Below are 17,527 nucleotides of genomic sequence, written 5' to 3'. Positions count from 1 at the left end.
GGTCAGAAGGAGGGACCCCCTCTCCCCCCCCCCCCCTGCCTCCTCCTCTCTCCCCCCCACCCCCTCCCCCGCTTCAGTCGTGACAGTGCGCAGGCGCAACTCCGGCTCCGGCTGTAGCAGCGGTAGCAAAGGGCAGGTAAGTCTCAGAGCTGACAGTGCGCACGCGCGTGGGCACTGCTGAGCCCTGGCCCTTGACTCTGTCTGTGGCCACGGTTTCTCTAGTGCGGGAGCCAGCCCGAAGCTGGAGGCCACCAGACATTTCTCCTACTTGTGTCTGTGGCCATTGGTAGGGGGCCTCAGGGAGCGGGGGACTCTGGGAAGCCAGAGGGAAGCTGCTGACAAGGTCTGCTTTGGCTCCCCACCTCCCTCTGGTGTTGTCACCTTTCCTGAGAAGGCAAGGAGGGCGGGACCACCTGTGTTCTATTTGCACATCAACAGCAGGGGCTTATACTTCCCCTAGGGGCTAACACAGGGGGCTGTGGGATGGACCATAGTTAGCACTTGCCCAGTGTGCTGGGGGGATGTAGTCATGCTGAGGTATTTAAGGGCTGGGAAGACTTCATCTTTGACCGTCCTGGTGGCTCTCCTGCCTCCTTCTCTCCTCCACTAAGACCGAGGCTGGTCCTGAGATCCTCCAGAGAGCTAGTCCAGACACCACCTTTTGGCACCCGACGTGGGCCTCTGGAAAGCGTAGAATATTTTGTCTCCCCAGTTTGGGGGCTCTAGAAAGCACACTCTATTTAGCGCCCAAGTGAGGCCTTAGACGTGGGGTTCTGGAAAGCGTAGAATATTTTGTCTCCCCAGTTTGGGGCTCAAGGAAGCACACTGTGTTTAGCGCCCAAGTGAGGCCTTAGACGTGGGGTTCTGGACGTTAAGCCCTATTCTCAGCAGCTCAACTGACAGGAGTGTCAATTTCAGTGGAGAAGTCCCCAAGATCTGTGAAGACTCTGATCATCCCCAGGCAGCAGATGGAGCCCATGGAGGGTGTGACTTCTGGCTTTCCCATGGCCCCCAGTCAGGAACCAGTGACCTTCCAGGATGTGGCCGTGGACTTCACCTGTGAGGAGTGGATGGTCCTGGAGCCTGCCCAGAGGGTCCTGCACAGGAATGTGATGCTGGAGAACTACCAGAACCTGGTCTCTGTGGGGATTCCTGTTTCCAGCCTGGATCTGATTTCTGTGTTGGAGAAGCAAGAAGCAGCCTCGAGTCCCAAGAGCAGAGACTCCAGTGGGTCTCATCAAGATTTATTTACTGATCATCAGAGAACTCAGCCCGGAGAGGAGCCATTTATGTGTAAGGCATGTGGGAAAGGTTTTAGTCGGAGGAACAATCTCACTAGTCATCAGAGAATTCATACGGGAGAAAAACCCTTTGAATGTGAGGAATGTGGAAAAGCCTTCAGCCAAAAACGATACCTTACTGATCATCAGAGAACTCACACTGGAGAGAAACCATTTGGTTGTAAGAAATGTGGGAAATCCTTCAGTGATCGAGGATACCTTACTGTACATCAGCGAACTCACACTGGAGAGAAACCATTTGTATGTAAGCAATGTGGGAAAGGTTTTATTCATAGGAACAGTCTCACTATTCATCAGAGAGTTCATACAGGAGACAAACCCTTTGTATGTAATGAATGTGGAAAAGCCTATAGCCAGAGAAAACAACTCATTCATCATCAAAAAATTCATACTGGAGAGAAACCCTTTGTATGTACGGAATGTGGAAAAGCTTTCAGCCATCGAGGATGCCTTACTGTACATCAGAGAACTCACACTGGAGAGAAACCATTTGTATGTAGAGAATGTGGAAAAGCCTTCAGCCAAAAACGATACCTTACTGATCATCAGAGAACTCACACTGGAGAGAAACCCTTTGAATGTAAGGAATGTGGAAATGCCTTCAGCCAAAGACAGCACCTCCTTCGGCATCAAAAAATTCATACCGGAGAAAAATCTTTTGTATGTAATGAGTGTGGGAAAGGCTTTAGTAGGAGGTCTAGCCTTATTAGGCATCAGAAAATTCATACTAAAGAGAAATAGAATTTGTTGAAATAGAGAGATTTCAGACAGGAACTACCCCTTTACTGTTACCAGAGAATTTATATAATTCTAACAACTCAGTAGAAGAAAAATCTATTCTTCCTAAAATAATTAATGTGGCTCTTTTTGGTTAACATGTCACCTGCACTTCTTAAGCTGGGCCTTTTTCATCCCTCCAAATCCAACATATGAAAAAACTGACATTGTATGTATTGTTTCACACTGAGTCCACCATACTTGTAAAGAAGAGGGGATGGCGTAACATTGTCTTCCCTCAGAATTTGATTTGGTTTTTATAACTTCTTTAGTCTGATTTCTAATATATTGATGTATTTAATAAATGATATTCTATTCATTTTGTATTTTACTAGTATATGGCTTTTGAGCAATAATTTATCTTCTTGGTGCCTGCTTTATCTGTATGCCAGAAATTTTGGAATATTGACTCACTTTTACTACTGTCTTTGAAGTTGTTCCTGTTTCTACAGTCTGTCCCTTGACTGACATATTTAAGATTTCACTGTTTCAGTTTTCCTTTAAAACTAACTTTTGCAGTGCTGTCTGAATTGATTATTATTTAACTTATGTTATCATCTGTGAAGGAAAGGATTAGTGTTTGTGATATATATATATATATATATTTCCTTAAAAAAAAAAAAAAGGAAATTCCTTAGATGCGAAGGAGATCAAATCAGTCAATTCTTGAATAAATAGAATCCTCCTTGGAAGGACAAAAACTGAAATTGAATCATATATTTTGGCCAATGAAAAGAAGAATTCATGGAAAAAGAACTGATACTGGGAGAAATTGAAGGGAAAAGGAGATTAGGAAAGGCAGAAGAGAAGATGGACATTTAGTGTCACAGAAGCAACAAATATGAGTTTCTATAGTCTTCGAAAAGTGATCAAGGCTAGAAGGACCTGGTGTGTTACAATCCGTGCACTCATCAAGAATGGTACATGATTGAACAAACAAGCATTTCAGGTATTGTACTAAGCACCAGGGATACAAGTGGAGTGGAGTCAAAACAAGGGAAAAGACAACATCTGCCCTCAAGGAACTTACAATCTAATTAGGAAAGACAACATGCAAACAAATATAGACAAAGCAAGCTAACTCCAGGATAAATAAGAAAAAAAAATTATCAGAAAAAAGATATTAGAATTAAAAGAGTTGGAGAAGGCTTTCTATAGATTTTAGTAAAAACCTAAAGGATTCCAAGGTAGCCAGTAGACAGAGATGAGGAGGCAGAGCATTTCAGGTATGGGGGGTCATGAGAAAGAATATTTGGATTTGAGAGATGAAGTGTTTTGTTCATGAAAGAGGAGGCTAGTACCACTGGACTGAAGAGTAAATTTTGGGGAGTGAAATATAAAAAGACTGGAAGGGCTTTGAAGGGCTTTGAAAAACTAACAGGATTTTGCATTTGATCCTCAAAGCAATAGGGAGTCATTGGGATATGTTGAGTGAGAGATGAGAAGTTGTTTGACATGATTGGATTGGACATGAGGATGGATTGGAGGAGGGAAAGACCCATCAGCAAGCTATTGCAGTAATCTAGATATGAAGTGAGCATGATGGTCAGAGGAGAGAAGAGGATTTATTGGGGAAATGTTACAAAGACAAAATCAAGAGATTATAACAGATTTGTTGTGGGGGAACAGGTGCTTCTAGAATAATAGATGATGTTAGTTCAGTTTTGGACATGATGAATTTAAAATGTCTATTGCACATCCAGTTCCAACCCCTATATATTCCTTAAAGAGCCTTTCTTCCCCACATGAAGACCCATGTCTGCTTCCTAGATCAACCACCTGTGAATAAAGGAATAAAACTTCCTTTTGACACCAAAAAGAAGGAATAAATTAATAAAACTTACTTTTGTCACAAACAGATTTTGGATCCATGAATTCTTTCATGTTGGATCTGTGCCAAGACCAGAGGGGATTCTCACATCAATTCTCACACCTCAATTCTCTCCCACCAGAACTGCATCAGTATCTTCTAAATGGGGCAACAGAGGAATGTGCATATTTCTTTGTCATATATGGAATTTCTACACAAATTAACTACTGAGACACAGAAATATGGCCCAGAAATATAAGAAAGTAGAAATAATTCATACATCCTTTCATTCACTAATGAAATAAGGATGGAAATTGGCCCTCGTTCAGGAATCACCAACAAAAAATATAAATCTAAATGGAGATTTATCAGTAACATTTTTTTTGTTTGTTTTTTTTTGTTTTTTTTTGAGTAATATGTTAAATAATGACTGAGTCACAGAACAAATTTCAAAAGTGCTACATTTTTAAAAGAAAATGGGTATGATTAAACAACATCCTTAATTTTCTGGGATTCAGCTAAAGTGGGGAGTGGACATAGACTTAAAGTCTCACATTGAGCATTTAAAAAGAGAAGATTAAATCTGCATTCTTAAAAGGTAGAAAAATAAATTAATAAAGCAAAAATCAGTATACATATCAAAATATTTAAATTAGAAGGGAACTACATAAATTGTAAATAAAAAAATTATAATGGAAAATGGCTTCTTTGAAATGATTAATAATAATCAATCTGATCAAAAAGAGCAGAAAAAAGTCAACAAAATAATGATGTTAGTTTTGTGTTTTTTTTTTTTCACTTTAAAAGTGACAAAGCTGTCCCAAAATCAAATTTATATAATGAGAAAGGCTCCATGTGTTTCCCTGCAAGCCATATTATGAGGGTCTCTGGACAAATGAGTGGGGTTGCCTGGCAATCTAAAGGCCCAAAAGGCTACTCCTATCAGGGTCCATCAGATATGAGATTTCCCAAGATGGTACATTGCCACACCCAGCTCTACTGAGCAGATGAACTTCCATGTGAAACCAAGGTCAGTCTTGTCTACTTAAGCTTAAGAACACTAACATCTTTACTAAATGCCCTGTTAATGCTATAATTAAATAAATCTCCTTTTACTTATGGAAATCCCTAGGAATATCTAATTTTTACTTGACATTTAAACTGAATATTGGCTTGAGTCATTTCCATCCATTAGATTCTTCTAAGTAAAGCTAAAAACAGGCTATCACCCCTGTTTTTCAATTTTCTTCCCTCTCTTTAGTTTGCTTCTTTAAATCTTCCTTGGAGCTCCTTCCAGTAACTCTTCCTGAGCCACAGACTCATCCACATTTAATATGGGTTTTTCATGTAGCCAACTTTGACAAAAAGATAAAGTGGAAGAAGATTTTATTTAACCATTCTCCAAGTAATGGGCATCCACTCAATTTCCAGTTTCTTGCCATAAATAGTTTTGTACATGTGGGTCCCTTTCTTTCCTTTAAGCTCTCTTTTAAATCCCAGTAGAAACACTGCTGAGTCAAGGGGCGTGCACAATTTGATAACCTTTTGAGCACAGTTCCAAATAGCTCTCCAGAATGGTTGTATATATAGGACTGAAACGCTTGAGTCAAGCACTTGAGACTAACTACTGATTGGACAATACTCTATGGGCATGTGCTTGGAAAATGGCCCTTCCCACTATCCTGTGCTGGCTCAATAATTGGTGTATATAGAGGAGTGTAGGAGAGACTAGAGGGTGGAGTAAGACTAGCCAGAGTCACTTTGATGAAGGCAGTTGCAGAGATTCTACTTCTATCCCCTTCGCTTCTATCCTTAAAGACCAAGAATAAAGACTAAGGACTTTTGCTTATCCTGACTCCGGCTGATTCTAAGATATCCTGGGTGTTAGCGTGGTGGTTATAGTTGTATCCATTCACAATTCCACCAACAATGTATTAGTTCCAGTTTTCCCATATTCTAGAGGAGCAAGGATGATAGCCAATAAAATATCTATTTTTCAACATGACTGAAGTGAGAATTTCTTTTGGTTGAATTTGCATATTTGTTTTTCTTTTTCCAATGAGTGAGAAGTGTAAGGGAGAGACTACAAATGCTTGTCAATTGAAAAAAAATGATAAAAATTATATATATATATATATATATATATATATATATATATATATATATATATATATATATATATATATAAAAGGATAATTTACATTTGTAAAGCTTCACACAAGCTTACAAAAAAACAACTCCACAAATGTATTCCTAGGTAGGAAATTGTTCTGAAAGAAAAATTTGGAGGTTTCAATGGATTGACCACAAGCTTAGCATGAATAATCACTGGCATACAGTAGTCAAACAGTTTATTGCCATCTTGGACTGCATGAAGAAAGGCAGGGACAGGCAGGGGATGATCTCACTGTGTTCTTGTCAGATATCATCTGAATTGCTGAATTCAATTCTTGGTGCCAGGGTTTAAGAAGGCCTCCCTAAGTTTTAAGGTATACAGAGATGCATTTCCAGAAGTGTGAAGAACCTTGAACTCAAGATACATGAGAACTTTTCTCCCGCTCAGCCTCAGAAGGTAGAGCTGGCAGCCATGAGTGGAAGGTACAAAGAGGGTAATCTAGGCCTGATGTCAGGAAAGGTTATAACAATAAAAGTGGACCCAAAGTGAAATGGGCTATCCTGAGACATAGTGGGTCCCCCTCTGTTTGAGGCTTTCAAGTACTATCAATGAGAAGCAAAGAAAAGAGAGATGAAGCTCATGGGTCATCACAATGGTGAGACCATTAATTGCATTTGTGATGGCAAAATGGGTAATAAACTGGATAATAATAATAATAGTATTTGCTATTTTGCTAATGAGAAAGAGTTAGTGAACTACCTGGTATATTTCTGAAATTGAATTTGAACTCAGTTCTTTGTAACTCCAAGGTCAGAACTGTATCTTCTGTGTTTCCTCGATGAACTTGAGTAGTTCATTTTCCAATTGTTGACTTCATGTTCCTGGCAGAACACTGAAGTAGGAATGTCTAACAGATTGTTGGATTGAGGGAAGGGAGCTCAGTGAAAAGGGGCGGGGGGGGGGGGAGGGTTTAGAAATCTAGGTTTTAGAATGAGCCTTCAAAGCTGAGAATGAGTTAATTCTGTTAGGGAGAGGAGACATTAAGAGAAGCACACTTAGAATCGACCCAATGGATATTGAAATAAAGTAGAGAAGGCATCAATGAGCTGTCAAGAGATATAGGCAAGGGAGAGCAATTGTAAGTGGAGCTGAGAATCCCAGCCAGCATCAGAGGATGCTGAAAGGGCCTTCAGGAAGCCACCTCAAATGGAGGAAGCCTAGTTGGGCACATTTCTTCAACCAGCTCTTATTAGCTAACACCAAGCCTTTAGATAGGAGGATATTGGTCTCCTTAGCCAAGAAAGAGAGGAAGATATAAGACTTTCCCAGCCATGGGCTTATTTCTTGAGCTGTTATAGTTTTACTAGAGAGAAAGAAACTATGAAGTGCTGAAATGGAGCCACCCTGTGTCTAAGCAATGAAGGGAATATTTGGTGTTCTTCTTCTTTAATATAATGGTTCTCTGGGAGCAGGTTTCTCAGGGAGGTTTTCTGGAGGCAGCCTTAGTGTCAGTTCAGAGTAATAATCACTCCAAATGAAGCCAGGTGTTAAAAGTTCAGACCTTTTATTGCTTCCTCCAAAGTAGCCCGGTTAATTTTCTCAGTGGCCCGTCTCTCTGCTTGGTTCCAAGAGCTCCCTCTGAATGTCTCCAAATCCAAAGGTTTGTCCTTCAGCCTCCAGCCAGCACAAAAATGGAAAATGGAATGAATCTCTTGTCTCCTTACCTGGGGCTGGGCAGCTTTCTGGAGAGCCTTTCAAACCAGCCTTGGTCTCAGTGGGGGAAGTGCAGGAGGCCAGCCATCATGGTGGTGTAGGATGAAGTGAATGAATCTGACTCCACCTCCAAGAGTGGGCTTGTGGGCTTCCTCCCAGAGTCCTCCTGTGTCTGTCCCAGAGTGCTTCTGTGTCTGTCCCAGAGTGCCTCTGTGTCTGTTCCAGTGTGCTCTATGTCTGTCCCAGAGTGCCTCTGTATCTGTCCCAACTCTGACTCATGGCTTTCAATCTTCCAAAGTGACTTCTTCCGACTGAGCCTCTGTCAGCTTCTTATATATGATGTCCCAAAGGTTGACTCCTCCTCTGAGAGAGTGGGATTATGGGATCTGACAGTGGGATTATGGGTTTCTGACTTATGAATCTCATACTGAATACTAATTTGTAAATCTCCCAAAAGTGTGAACTCCAATGAGTACTTAAATACATTAGTGTGCTAGAGGATTTGCTAAGCCATGCTAAATTAGGCAACTGACTTATCACTTTATAAAGATTCCAACAGGAATAACATTTATCTTTGATGAGTCATCCTCTGACAACCCTAAACACTTCAATAGCTTTCAAAAATGGAGTGCTCCTGATAGGTAAGAATCAACTCAGATTAGTGAATAATTAATGAGGGAGTGGATATGTAAGTATTAGGATAATTGTGAAATTTGACCTTGTAGAGGTAGGATAAAGTTGAAGACAAAATATGCTTAATTTCAGAAGGATGATCTATTTAGAAATGTTAGAATAAGAAATAAAAATCTCTGCTACACTGGTCGCTGAATCAATCAGTCTAGTGCAGTAATTGACAGTGATTTTTTTATGGACAGTGATTTTTTATGTCACATGATTTGGTTGTAATCTTAGCTTTTTAGCTCTACAGAACATCATATTCCAAACTTTCTGACCTTTTGATGCCAAAGCTGCTAAATCTTATAACATCCTGGCTCTTGCTCCATGACACTTGATCTATTTCTTTCTGGCTGCTTGGATATTTTCTCCTTGACCTGGCAGCTCTGGAACTGGGCCATAATATTCCTGGGAGTATCAATTTTGGAATTTCTTTTAAAAAGTGATTATTGGATTCTTTCAATTTTTATTTTATCCTCTGGTTCAGAGTAGTTTTCTTGAAAAATGCTAGAAGATGGTGACAAGGCTCTTTTTTTGGACCCTAACTTTCATGTAGTACCATAATTTTAAAATGCTTTCTCTGGGATTTATTTTCCACATCATTCATTTTCCCAGTGAGATACATCATATTGTTTTCTATTTTTTCATTGTTCTGGTTTTATTTGATTATCTCAACTTCTCATAAAGTCTTTAGCTTCCATTTGCTCAATTCTAATTTTAAATAAATTATTTTGTTCAATGAGCCTTGATACTTCATTTTCCATGTGTCCAATTCTACTTTTCACGCACTTGGATTCAACAGATTTTGTTGTTATTGTTTCCATTTAGCCATATCTATTTTTCCATGCATTTTTCTCTTCACTGGCTTTTTATACTTCCTTTACCATTTGGTCTAGTATGTTTTTTAAAGGTGCCTCTTTTTGGGGGGGGGAGGGGCAGGGGAGAGGGGAGTGGTTCCTTTATCCCATCTCCAGCACTTGTGGTGGGAAGTCATTTACAGGAAGCAGCTTCATTACTCAGGCAATGGAGGTGGCTATAGTAGTAGTAGTAGTAGTAGTAGTAGCAGCAGCAGCAGCAATAGAAGTAGTTATGCCAGCCACAGTACACTTTTCAGTAACCTTGGAGACTAGAACTGCAGCAGGAATAATGGTTATAGAATTAGTGCAGAAGGATTCTCTGATGGAAAAAGATTGACTTTGGTCTAAAAGCTTTACCATATTGATCACATGTTGTATCTGATAGCCTTTCCATATTGATTACAATGATAAGGTTTCCTTCCAGTGTGGATTCTCTGATATGCAATAAAACTAACCTTCCATGTAAAAACCTTTCCACATTGATAACATTCATAATGTTTCTCCAAAGTGTGGATTCTCTGATATAGAGTAAGACTCTTTTTATATTTTAAAGTCTTTCCAAATCCAAATTTTTTATCAGGTTTCTGTATAATGTGTATAGGTAGCACAGAATTCTCTACAAGTAATGTCAGAATCTATCACACCATGAATCTTTATGAGTTTCTGCCACAGAAAGGTATAACTCTGAAGTCATTTTCTTCATTTCAAATCTGATCTCTTTCTGAAAAAACAAACAATAAACAAATACAGATATTTACACTTGCCCTACCTATTTTTATATCCTTCTATCCATCAGTAGAACAGAAACTCTTTTACTTTTTATTTCTCCAGGAAAAGAGAAAATTCTTAAGGGATCAAAACCAATCTTTTAAAATTCCCATTAGCTCACACCTCAAAAATAATTTAATTTATAATGTGGGCATTTGCCTTGGATCCTTCCAACACACCTGAAATATGAAGGGTTGGGGAGAGGGAAGACATAATTCTCATCATATATAATATTCAAGCATTGAGCTCAAAAATATATGACTTGACCCAAATCCTCCTAGTTGAGATTACGTTAAATAAAGAAACTTCATAGCCCTGGGTGAGAGGGATAAACATCCTCAGCTGCCACATCTGGCCCACGGGCCGTAGTTTGAGGACCCCTGACCTGTGAACGGGCACACTATGTCTACAGTATTATCTCCAATATCAATTTTTCTATTTCCTTTTCATTGTCTATACTTTTAATCCTTTCCTCACAAATAAAAGACCATTTGGTGGATAGTATTCAAATTATTTCACGATCTGTCCTACTTCTAAATGTAAAATCAGCCAGAGTCAGGAATTTAGGTTAAGGAAAAATCTTTGATCTTTATTCTTTGTGGAGGTGAAGGGGGATGGAGATAGGAATGTGAGCAGCCACAACATGAACCTAGCCAACAGTCTCTCTCTGCCTCTCTGTCCACCCACCAAAATCGTCCCTACGTCATTTCCTACATAATACATCAGGACTTGCACAAAGAGTGGGCGGGGCCATTCTTTCTCCAAGCATATATATTAATAGAGTATGGTCCAATTACTATTTAGCCTCACGTGCTTGGGACCTCAGTGCATCAACTCGAGCTTCAGCCCATTACATCTAAACATATCAAATTTCTCTGGTCATCAGTTTCAAATTACAGGCTATATAAAAGCTAGTTATCACTTATATTTTATCTTCACTATTTCCCTCCAATTTTACTCTTCTTAAACCATTACTATCTTCATTAATTAGTGATTTAGTGAGGCACTAAATTTACTTTTAATTCATCCAGTCCATAGTGGGTTTCTATATATGTGTTGGTTCTCCAGTCTGTGACCTCCATGAGAGCAGGGGAGGTCCCTCCCATCGCTTTCTGTTCCTGGAGCCTAGCCCAAGGCCTGGCATGTAGCAGGCACTTGAATGTTTCTTGATTTGAAGAAGTTCTAAGTCTTGGCATTAGATTGACCACTCATCTGCTAAATGCCAAAATTAGTACCCTCCCTACTGAGTTTATCAGCTTTGGTGAAAGAGCCACCATCCCTTGGAGTTCTGTCCTTCTCCTGACACATGGTTAGGTCAGTTTTGTTTTCTTCCCTGGAAGATGACAAAGTTGGCTACAGAACCAGACTTACACAGTGGCTAAAGGATCCACGTGCCCCTCTCTGAAGAGTATTCTGAGGGGCTCTGGACAAGCTAGCATGTCTGCCTGGCAAGCTAAAAGGCTAAGAAGTCTACCCCTGTGAAAGCAGATTCCTTCAGGTGGAACAGAATTCCCAAGATGGCCCATACCTTTGATGTACTGAGCAGAAGAGCTCTCCTATGAGAGGAAGAGAAGTCTGGTGTACTCAACCTAAGGAACTCTAGTGACCTTACAAAAGGTCCTTTTTAGGCTATACTTAAGGAAACCTCCTTTTATGTGTGAAATAACCCAGGGGTGTCATTATTGCTTAATATCTAACCTGAATATTGACTTGAGGAGTTTCCATCATCATATGTTTGCCTAGGCTCTGCTGCAGCCTATAGCAGTCACAATTTCTAGGAAACTATCTGAAGCATGATGGCACACTAAGGTGATGGTCAATCCTCCCTTTATTCCCTGTTGGTCTCAAGTTCCTTGCCAGATAATGGCACTCTGCACAGACCAAAGGAAATGAATATGGGAGAATGTTCAGGCTACTTAGTGTACCTTCCAAGGTTACAGGTAGGAGTCCTTTCCAACTTTCCAGCTTGACATTAAAATTAAACAGTACCTAGGAGTAACAATCTGCTTGTCTAACAAACTTGTGTAGCACACTGTTGTAACAAACTGCTTATGGTAACAGTCACAAAGCGGGGCAGTTAGCAGTAACAATCACTTTCTCTAAAAGAGTTGTAACAAACTGCTTATAGTAAAAAAAAGTCACAAATTGGGGCAGTTAGCAGGAACAATCTGCTTCTCTAACAGAGTTGTAACAAACTACTTGTGGTAACAGTTACAAATGGGGGCAATTAGCAGTAACAATGGGCTTCTGGAGTCATAAATAGCATATTTCATTATGCATTGTCCACTAAGATACCTTAAATTTATCTCAAGCTTGTCTCTCATCCCTGTCAGGGAAGGTGCTCAGTTAATTCTTTGAACTTTGAGCTTTTACAGAAAGCAGATCTCAAATAAGACCTGGACCGGACTCTTTCTTTCCATTGACTTACTTAGTACTGGCCCTCTACAGTTTACTGATGGGCCCAGTTTTCTTGACAACAGGAGAAGATAGGCAGGTAATTCTGGTGAGTCTCAATGGCACCCAGAAACTAAGCCATGGGTCCCATTCCACCCCACCCACCCCCCATGGACCTTTGCCCAGAGACCTGAACTCATTGCACTCACCAGGGCTTTAAAATTATTGAAAGGAATTAGAGTGAACACTTAATTGATTGACTTCAAATATGCCTTTAATGTTTTGCATGCTCATGGAGCTATATGGAAAGAAAAGGATCTTTTGACAGCCAAACATCTCCCATTAAGTATACAGGGGGAATTCTACAATTACTCTGGGGGCGGGGAGGGGGGGGAGAATGAAAGAGAGAGAGACAGAGAGACAGAGAGGGAGACAGAGAGAGAGACACAGAGAGAAGAGGGCCAAGAGGTAAGATTTCATTTTAGGTTTTGATACTTAAAGCATCTTGGCTCACCAACTTCCCTTTTCTGTGTACAATAACAGAATCATACTTATTATTATATTGACAAGAAACTCAGCTATATAATGGATCAAACTCTTACCTTTGATCTTACGACAGGAAAAAACAGCCCACAATGAAGACTAAAGGCATTTGGGAGAAAGGTACATGAAGATATTGGTATGATAATTTTACTCTGTCATGTATCTCAACTGTTTACATCTCTGTCCAAGTGGACAAGATCTGGGCTTAATCATTTGTATCTCAGTAGATTGTGCTTGTTAGACAAGATATAGGAATATCAAAGAGTGTATTTTGTATCAAGCCTATAAGCATTGGAAGTATATATATTTGTCTCTTTAATCTTATATCAAATTCTCTATGCTTGGCCCCTGCAATAACACACCCTTATTTCACTACTGGAGGTGGACTTCAACAAGCGAGTTGGGGGGGAAGGGGGAAGCAGAGAAAGGAAGGGAGAGGGAAAGAGAAAGAGTTCTCTTTTCTCTTTCTTATGGCCAAGCTCTCCCTTATAGCAACTGAAGAGGCAGGAAAATCCTTCATATTCTAGGTTTGTCTTGACAGGTCTGAGGGCAGACCTCTGAAGACTTCCCCAGCTCTTTTTTTTTTTTTTCCCCAGTGCTTTCACCCAAGCAGAAATTGTCCTGGTGCTGTTCAGGTCACACGAATCTTCCCAGATCTTTCTGAAACTCTCCCCTTTACCATTTCTGGGTCAAGTCAACAACCGTGTAAACAGGGCCTAGTAGCCAGCCAAGGAGTTCTAAGACTTAAGAGGTCTGGGCCATCCTGCTGCTATGGTGCTTCCAAGACCTGCCTAGTACAGAGATTGATCTCTACTATGTAAAGGAGGCTATTGGGATTCTATCACATGCCATGTTGTAATGTTCTGGTTAGCTTTCTGGAGGTTTGGACCAGCCTTCGTTTCAACTGAGTAATCATCACGAGAATAGCCAGATATAAAGTCCAAAAGTCTTTATTGTCTCCTTCACAGTCTGTCTCCTTGCCTAGGACTTGGCTAGCTTTCTGGAGATCCTTCAGACAGGTCTTGGTCTCAGTGGGGAAAGCAGGAGGACAGGCTAGCCACCACCAGGCTAATAAAGAGGGAATTGTCTCTCTGAGTTCGAGAGCTTCCAGCCTTCTGTCTTTTCTGAGTCTGTCTCTGGCTGAGTTTGTCCCAGTTTATATGAGGTATTACAATTACATCATCATTTTATCATTAGGGAACATTATTTCTTGTAAGATTAAATCAATCATACTGAACTAGAGAGCTTACATGCTAAACTAGATAACCATTGTAATGAATCCTACTGAGTTAACAACTTGTTGTAAGAATCCTTGTTTCAAGTACATTTCTCCAGAATTCTGGCCCATTGCACCATGTTACTATACAAACTGGCTTCCTGGTGGTATAATTTGGACCATGCAGAATGCCATGTACTAGTAGAGGTCATGGGAGCAACAGGGAGAAAAGGAAGCCTTGACAGGACCAGGTTAGTGTGCCATGGGACTTCAGAATAAACCATCTACTTAGATATGAAAGATAAGCTGTGAACTCTCTGGGACAAATCTCTTACTGTTATCAATATAAGGTCATGGTAAATACCTGTTTAGGATTCATTTGAAGCTTTGGTTAATGAGATTTGTTATTGGAGGTAAAATTTCTTAGGCTTGTAGCTAATAATATGTGGGAATTTTAAAACTCCAGCACCTGAAAGTTACTGGAACAATTACCTGAAGTAAAACTGAGTTAAGGCTATTTTATCCTGTGACATGTATGTGCTGAAGAATCAGTTTTTATGGATCATATTATGTTATAGTCATGTCCCTGCTTTTTCCTCCTATGGCTGATTTCTATGATCAGAGCAAACAGTCAATAGAAACCATTAATATGGGCAGGTAGGTGGCAAACTGAATAGAGCACCAGTCCTGAACTCAGAAGGACCTGAGTTCAAATCTGACCTCAGATACTTAACACTTCCTAGCTATGTGTCTCTGGACAAGTCACTTAAGCCCAATTGCCTCAGGGGAAAAAAAGAAACCATTATTACAATTCAATTATGTCATACCTTGCTCTTTCCAATCTGACCATATATAATCACTATATCCTAAATACTTAGACAAATGAACATTTAGCCTAGTCATCTATCAGTTACTAAATATTTGTGTCTGTAGGTATTTAGGTCTTTAAAAGTTTCTTTAAAAAATTTGAGAGGACAATTGACACAGTTGTCTGTGAGACCTACCTGCTGTTTTGTTTATTGGGACAATAATGTTTGACTGTCCTGTGAGACAAACCTGTGTCCTTACATCGGAAGCTGCTGGCCAAACTCTATTGGTCTCTCCATATTTTGTAGCAATCCTTGTAAACCAGTCTTTCTATCTCAGACTGTTTTAACCTTTATTTGTTAGATTTGTTTTCTCTTCTAGATTTTGGTCAAGTTACAGCTGTACTGACCTGCTTCTGGGACCTGCGTCATCCCATTGGAGGCTTTCAGCACACCACACCACACACCTCTCCCTGCAATAGGATTCAGCTCTTCACTCATTCTCAGCAGGAAACAGTTTTTTTTTTTTTTTAATAGCTTTTTATTGACTGAACATATGCATGGGTAATATGCAAGGGTAATTGATCCTTGCAAATACTTCTGTTCCAACTTTTCCCTTCCCTCCATCCCCTCCCCTAGATGGCATGCAGTCTCATACATGTTAAATATGTTAAAGTATATCTTAAATACAATATATGTGTTCATATTTATGCGTTCTCTTGTTGCACAAGAAAAATCAGATTTAGAAAGGTAAAAATAACCTGGGAAGAAAAACAAAAATGCTGGAAGTCCACACTCATTTCCCAGTGTTCTTTCACTGGGTGTAGCTGGTTCTGTTCATCACTGATCAATTGGAACTGAATTGGATCCTCTCATTGCGGAAGATATCCACTTCTATCAGAATATAGTATTGTTGTCAAAGTACACAATGATCTCCTGATTCTGCTCATTTCACTTAGCATCAGTAAATGTAAGTCTCTCCAAGACTCTTTGTATTCATCCTGCTGTCATTTCTTATAGAATGATAATATTCCATAAGATTCATTTATCACAATTTACTCAACCAATCTCCGGGCATCCACTCAATTTCCAGTTTCTAGCCACTATAAAAAGGGCTGCCACAAACATCTTTGCACATGTGGGTACTTTTTCTTTTTTTTAGTATCTCTTTGGGATATAAGCCCAGTAGCAACACTGCTGGATCAAAGGGTATGGACAGTTTGATAACTTTTTGAGCATAGTTTTAAATTGCTCTCAAGAATGGGTGGATCTGTTCACAACTCCACCAACAATGCATCAGTGTTCCAATTGTCCCAAATGCCCTCCAACATTTGTCATTATCTTTTCTTGTGCTCTTAGCCAGTCTGACAGGTGTGTAGTGGTATCTCAGAGTTGTCTTAATTTACATTTCTCTGATCTATAATGATTTGGAACACCTTTTCATATGGCTAGAAATAGTTTCAATTTTATCATCTGAAAATTGTCTGTTCATATCTTTGACCACTTATCAATTGAAGAATGACTTGATTTCTTATAAATTAGAGTTAATTCTCTATATTTGGAAATGAGGCCTTTATCAGAACCTTTGTATGTAAAAATGTTAAGTTTATTGCTTCCCTTCTAATCTTGTCTGCATTAATTTTGTTTTTACAGAAGCCTTTTAACTTGATATAATCAAAATTTTCTATTTTGTGATCAAAAATGATCTCTAGTTTTTCTTTGATCACCAATTCCTTCCTCCCCCACAAGTCTGAGAGGTAAACTATCCTATGTTCTTCTAATTTATTTATAATCTCATTCTTAATGCCTAAATCATTGAGCCATTTTGATCTTATCTTGGTGTACAGTGTTAATTAAGTATGGGTCAATGCCTAGTTTCTGCCGTACTAATTTCCAATTTTCCCAGCACTTTTTGTCAAATAGTGAATTCTTATCCCAAAAGCTGGGGTCTTTGGGTGTGTCAAATACTAGGTTGCTATAGTTATTGACTATTTTGTTCTGTGAACCTAACCTATTTCACTGATCAACTAGGCTATTTCTTAGCCAATATCAAATGGTTTTTGTGACCATTTCTTTATAATATAAAAAATTCTTTATAACAATTATAATATAATATAATATAATAATAAAATAATACTTTTAGGTCAGGTATAGTAGGCCATCTTCATTTGATTTTTTTTTTCATTAGTTCCTTGAAATTCTTGACCTTTTGTTTTTCCATATGAATTTTGTTGTTACTTTTTCTAGGTTATTAAAAGAGTTTTTTGGGAGTATGATTGGTGTAGTACTAAATAAACACATTAATTTAGGTAGTATTGGATCGTTATTATATTCGCTCGGCCTATCCAAGAGCACTTAATATTTTTTCTAATTGTTTAGATCTGACTTTATTTGTGTGGAAAGTGTTTTGTATTTTTGTTCACATAGTTCCTGACTTTCCTTTGGCAGATAGATTCTTAAATATTTTATACTATTGGCAGTTATTTTAAATGAAATTTCTCTTTGTATCTCTTGCTGTTGGATTTTATTAGTGATATATAAAAATGCTGGT

At 39.2% G+C, this 17,527-nt stretch overlaps 1 protein-coding gene and 1 pseudogene across 1 annotated transcript; one reads left to right on the top strand and one right to left on the bottom strand.

The window, feature by feature from the left end:
- Nucleotides 1-259, bottom strand: part of LOC127548889 (nuclear cap-binding protein subunit 1-like) — a 41,753-nt pseudogene extending 41,494 nt beyond the window's left edge.
- LOC127561163 (gastrula zinc finger protein XlCGF8.2DB-like) lies at nt 152-5,888 on the top strand. Its single transcript, XM_051996713.1, has one exon. It carries the CDS (start codon nt 969-971, stop codon nt 2,040-2,042), a length of 1,074 nt encoding a protein of 357 aa, XP_051852673.1. The 5' UTR covers nt 152-968; the 3' UTR covers nt 2,043-5,888.
- The last annotated feature ends 11,639 nt before the right edge of the window (nt 5,889-17,527 follow it).

The sequence above is a fragment of the Antechinus flavipes genome, chromosome 1, assembly GCF_016432865.1.
Source record: "Antechinus flavipes isolate AdamAnt ecotype Samford, QLD, Australia chromosome 1, AdamAnt_v2, whole genome shotgun sequence".
Lineage (NCBI taxonomy): Eukaryota > Metazoa > Chordata > Mammalia > Dasyuromorphia > Dasyuridae > Antechinus > Antechinus flavipes.
The sequence above is the reverse complement of the archived record's forward strand: the minus strand, read 5'-3'. Positions and strand labels throughout refer to the sequence as shown.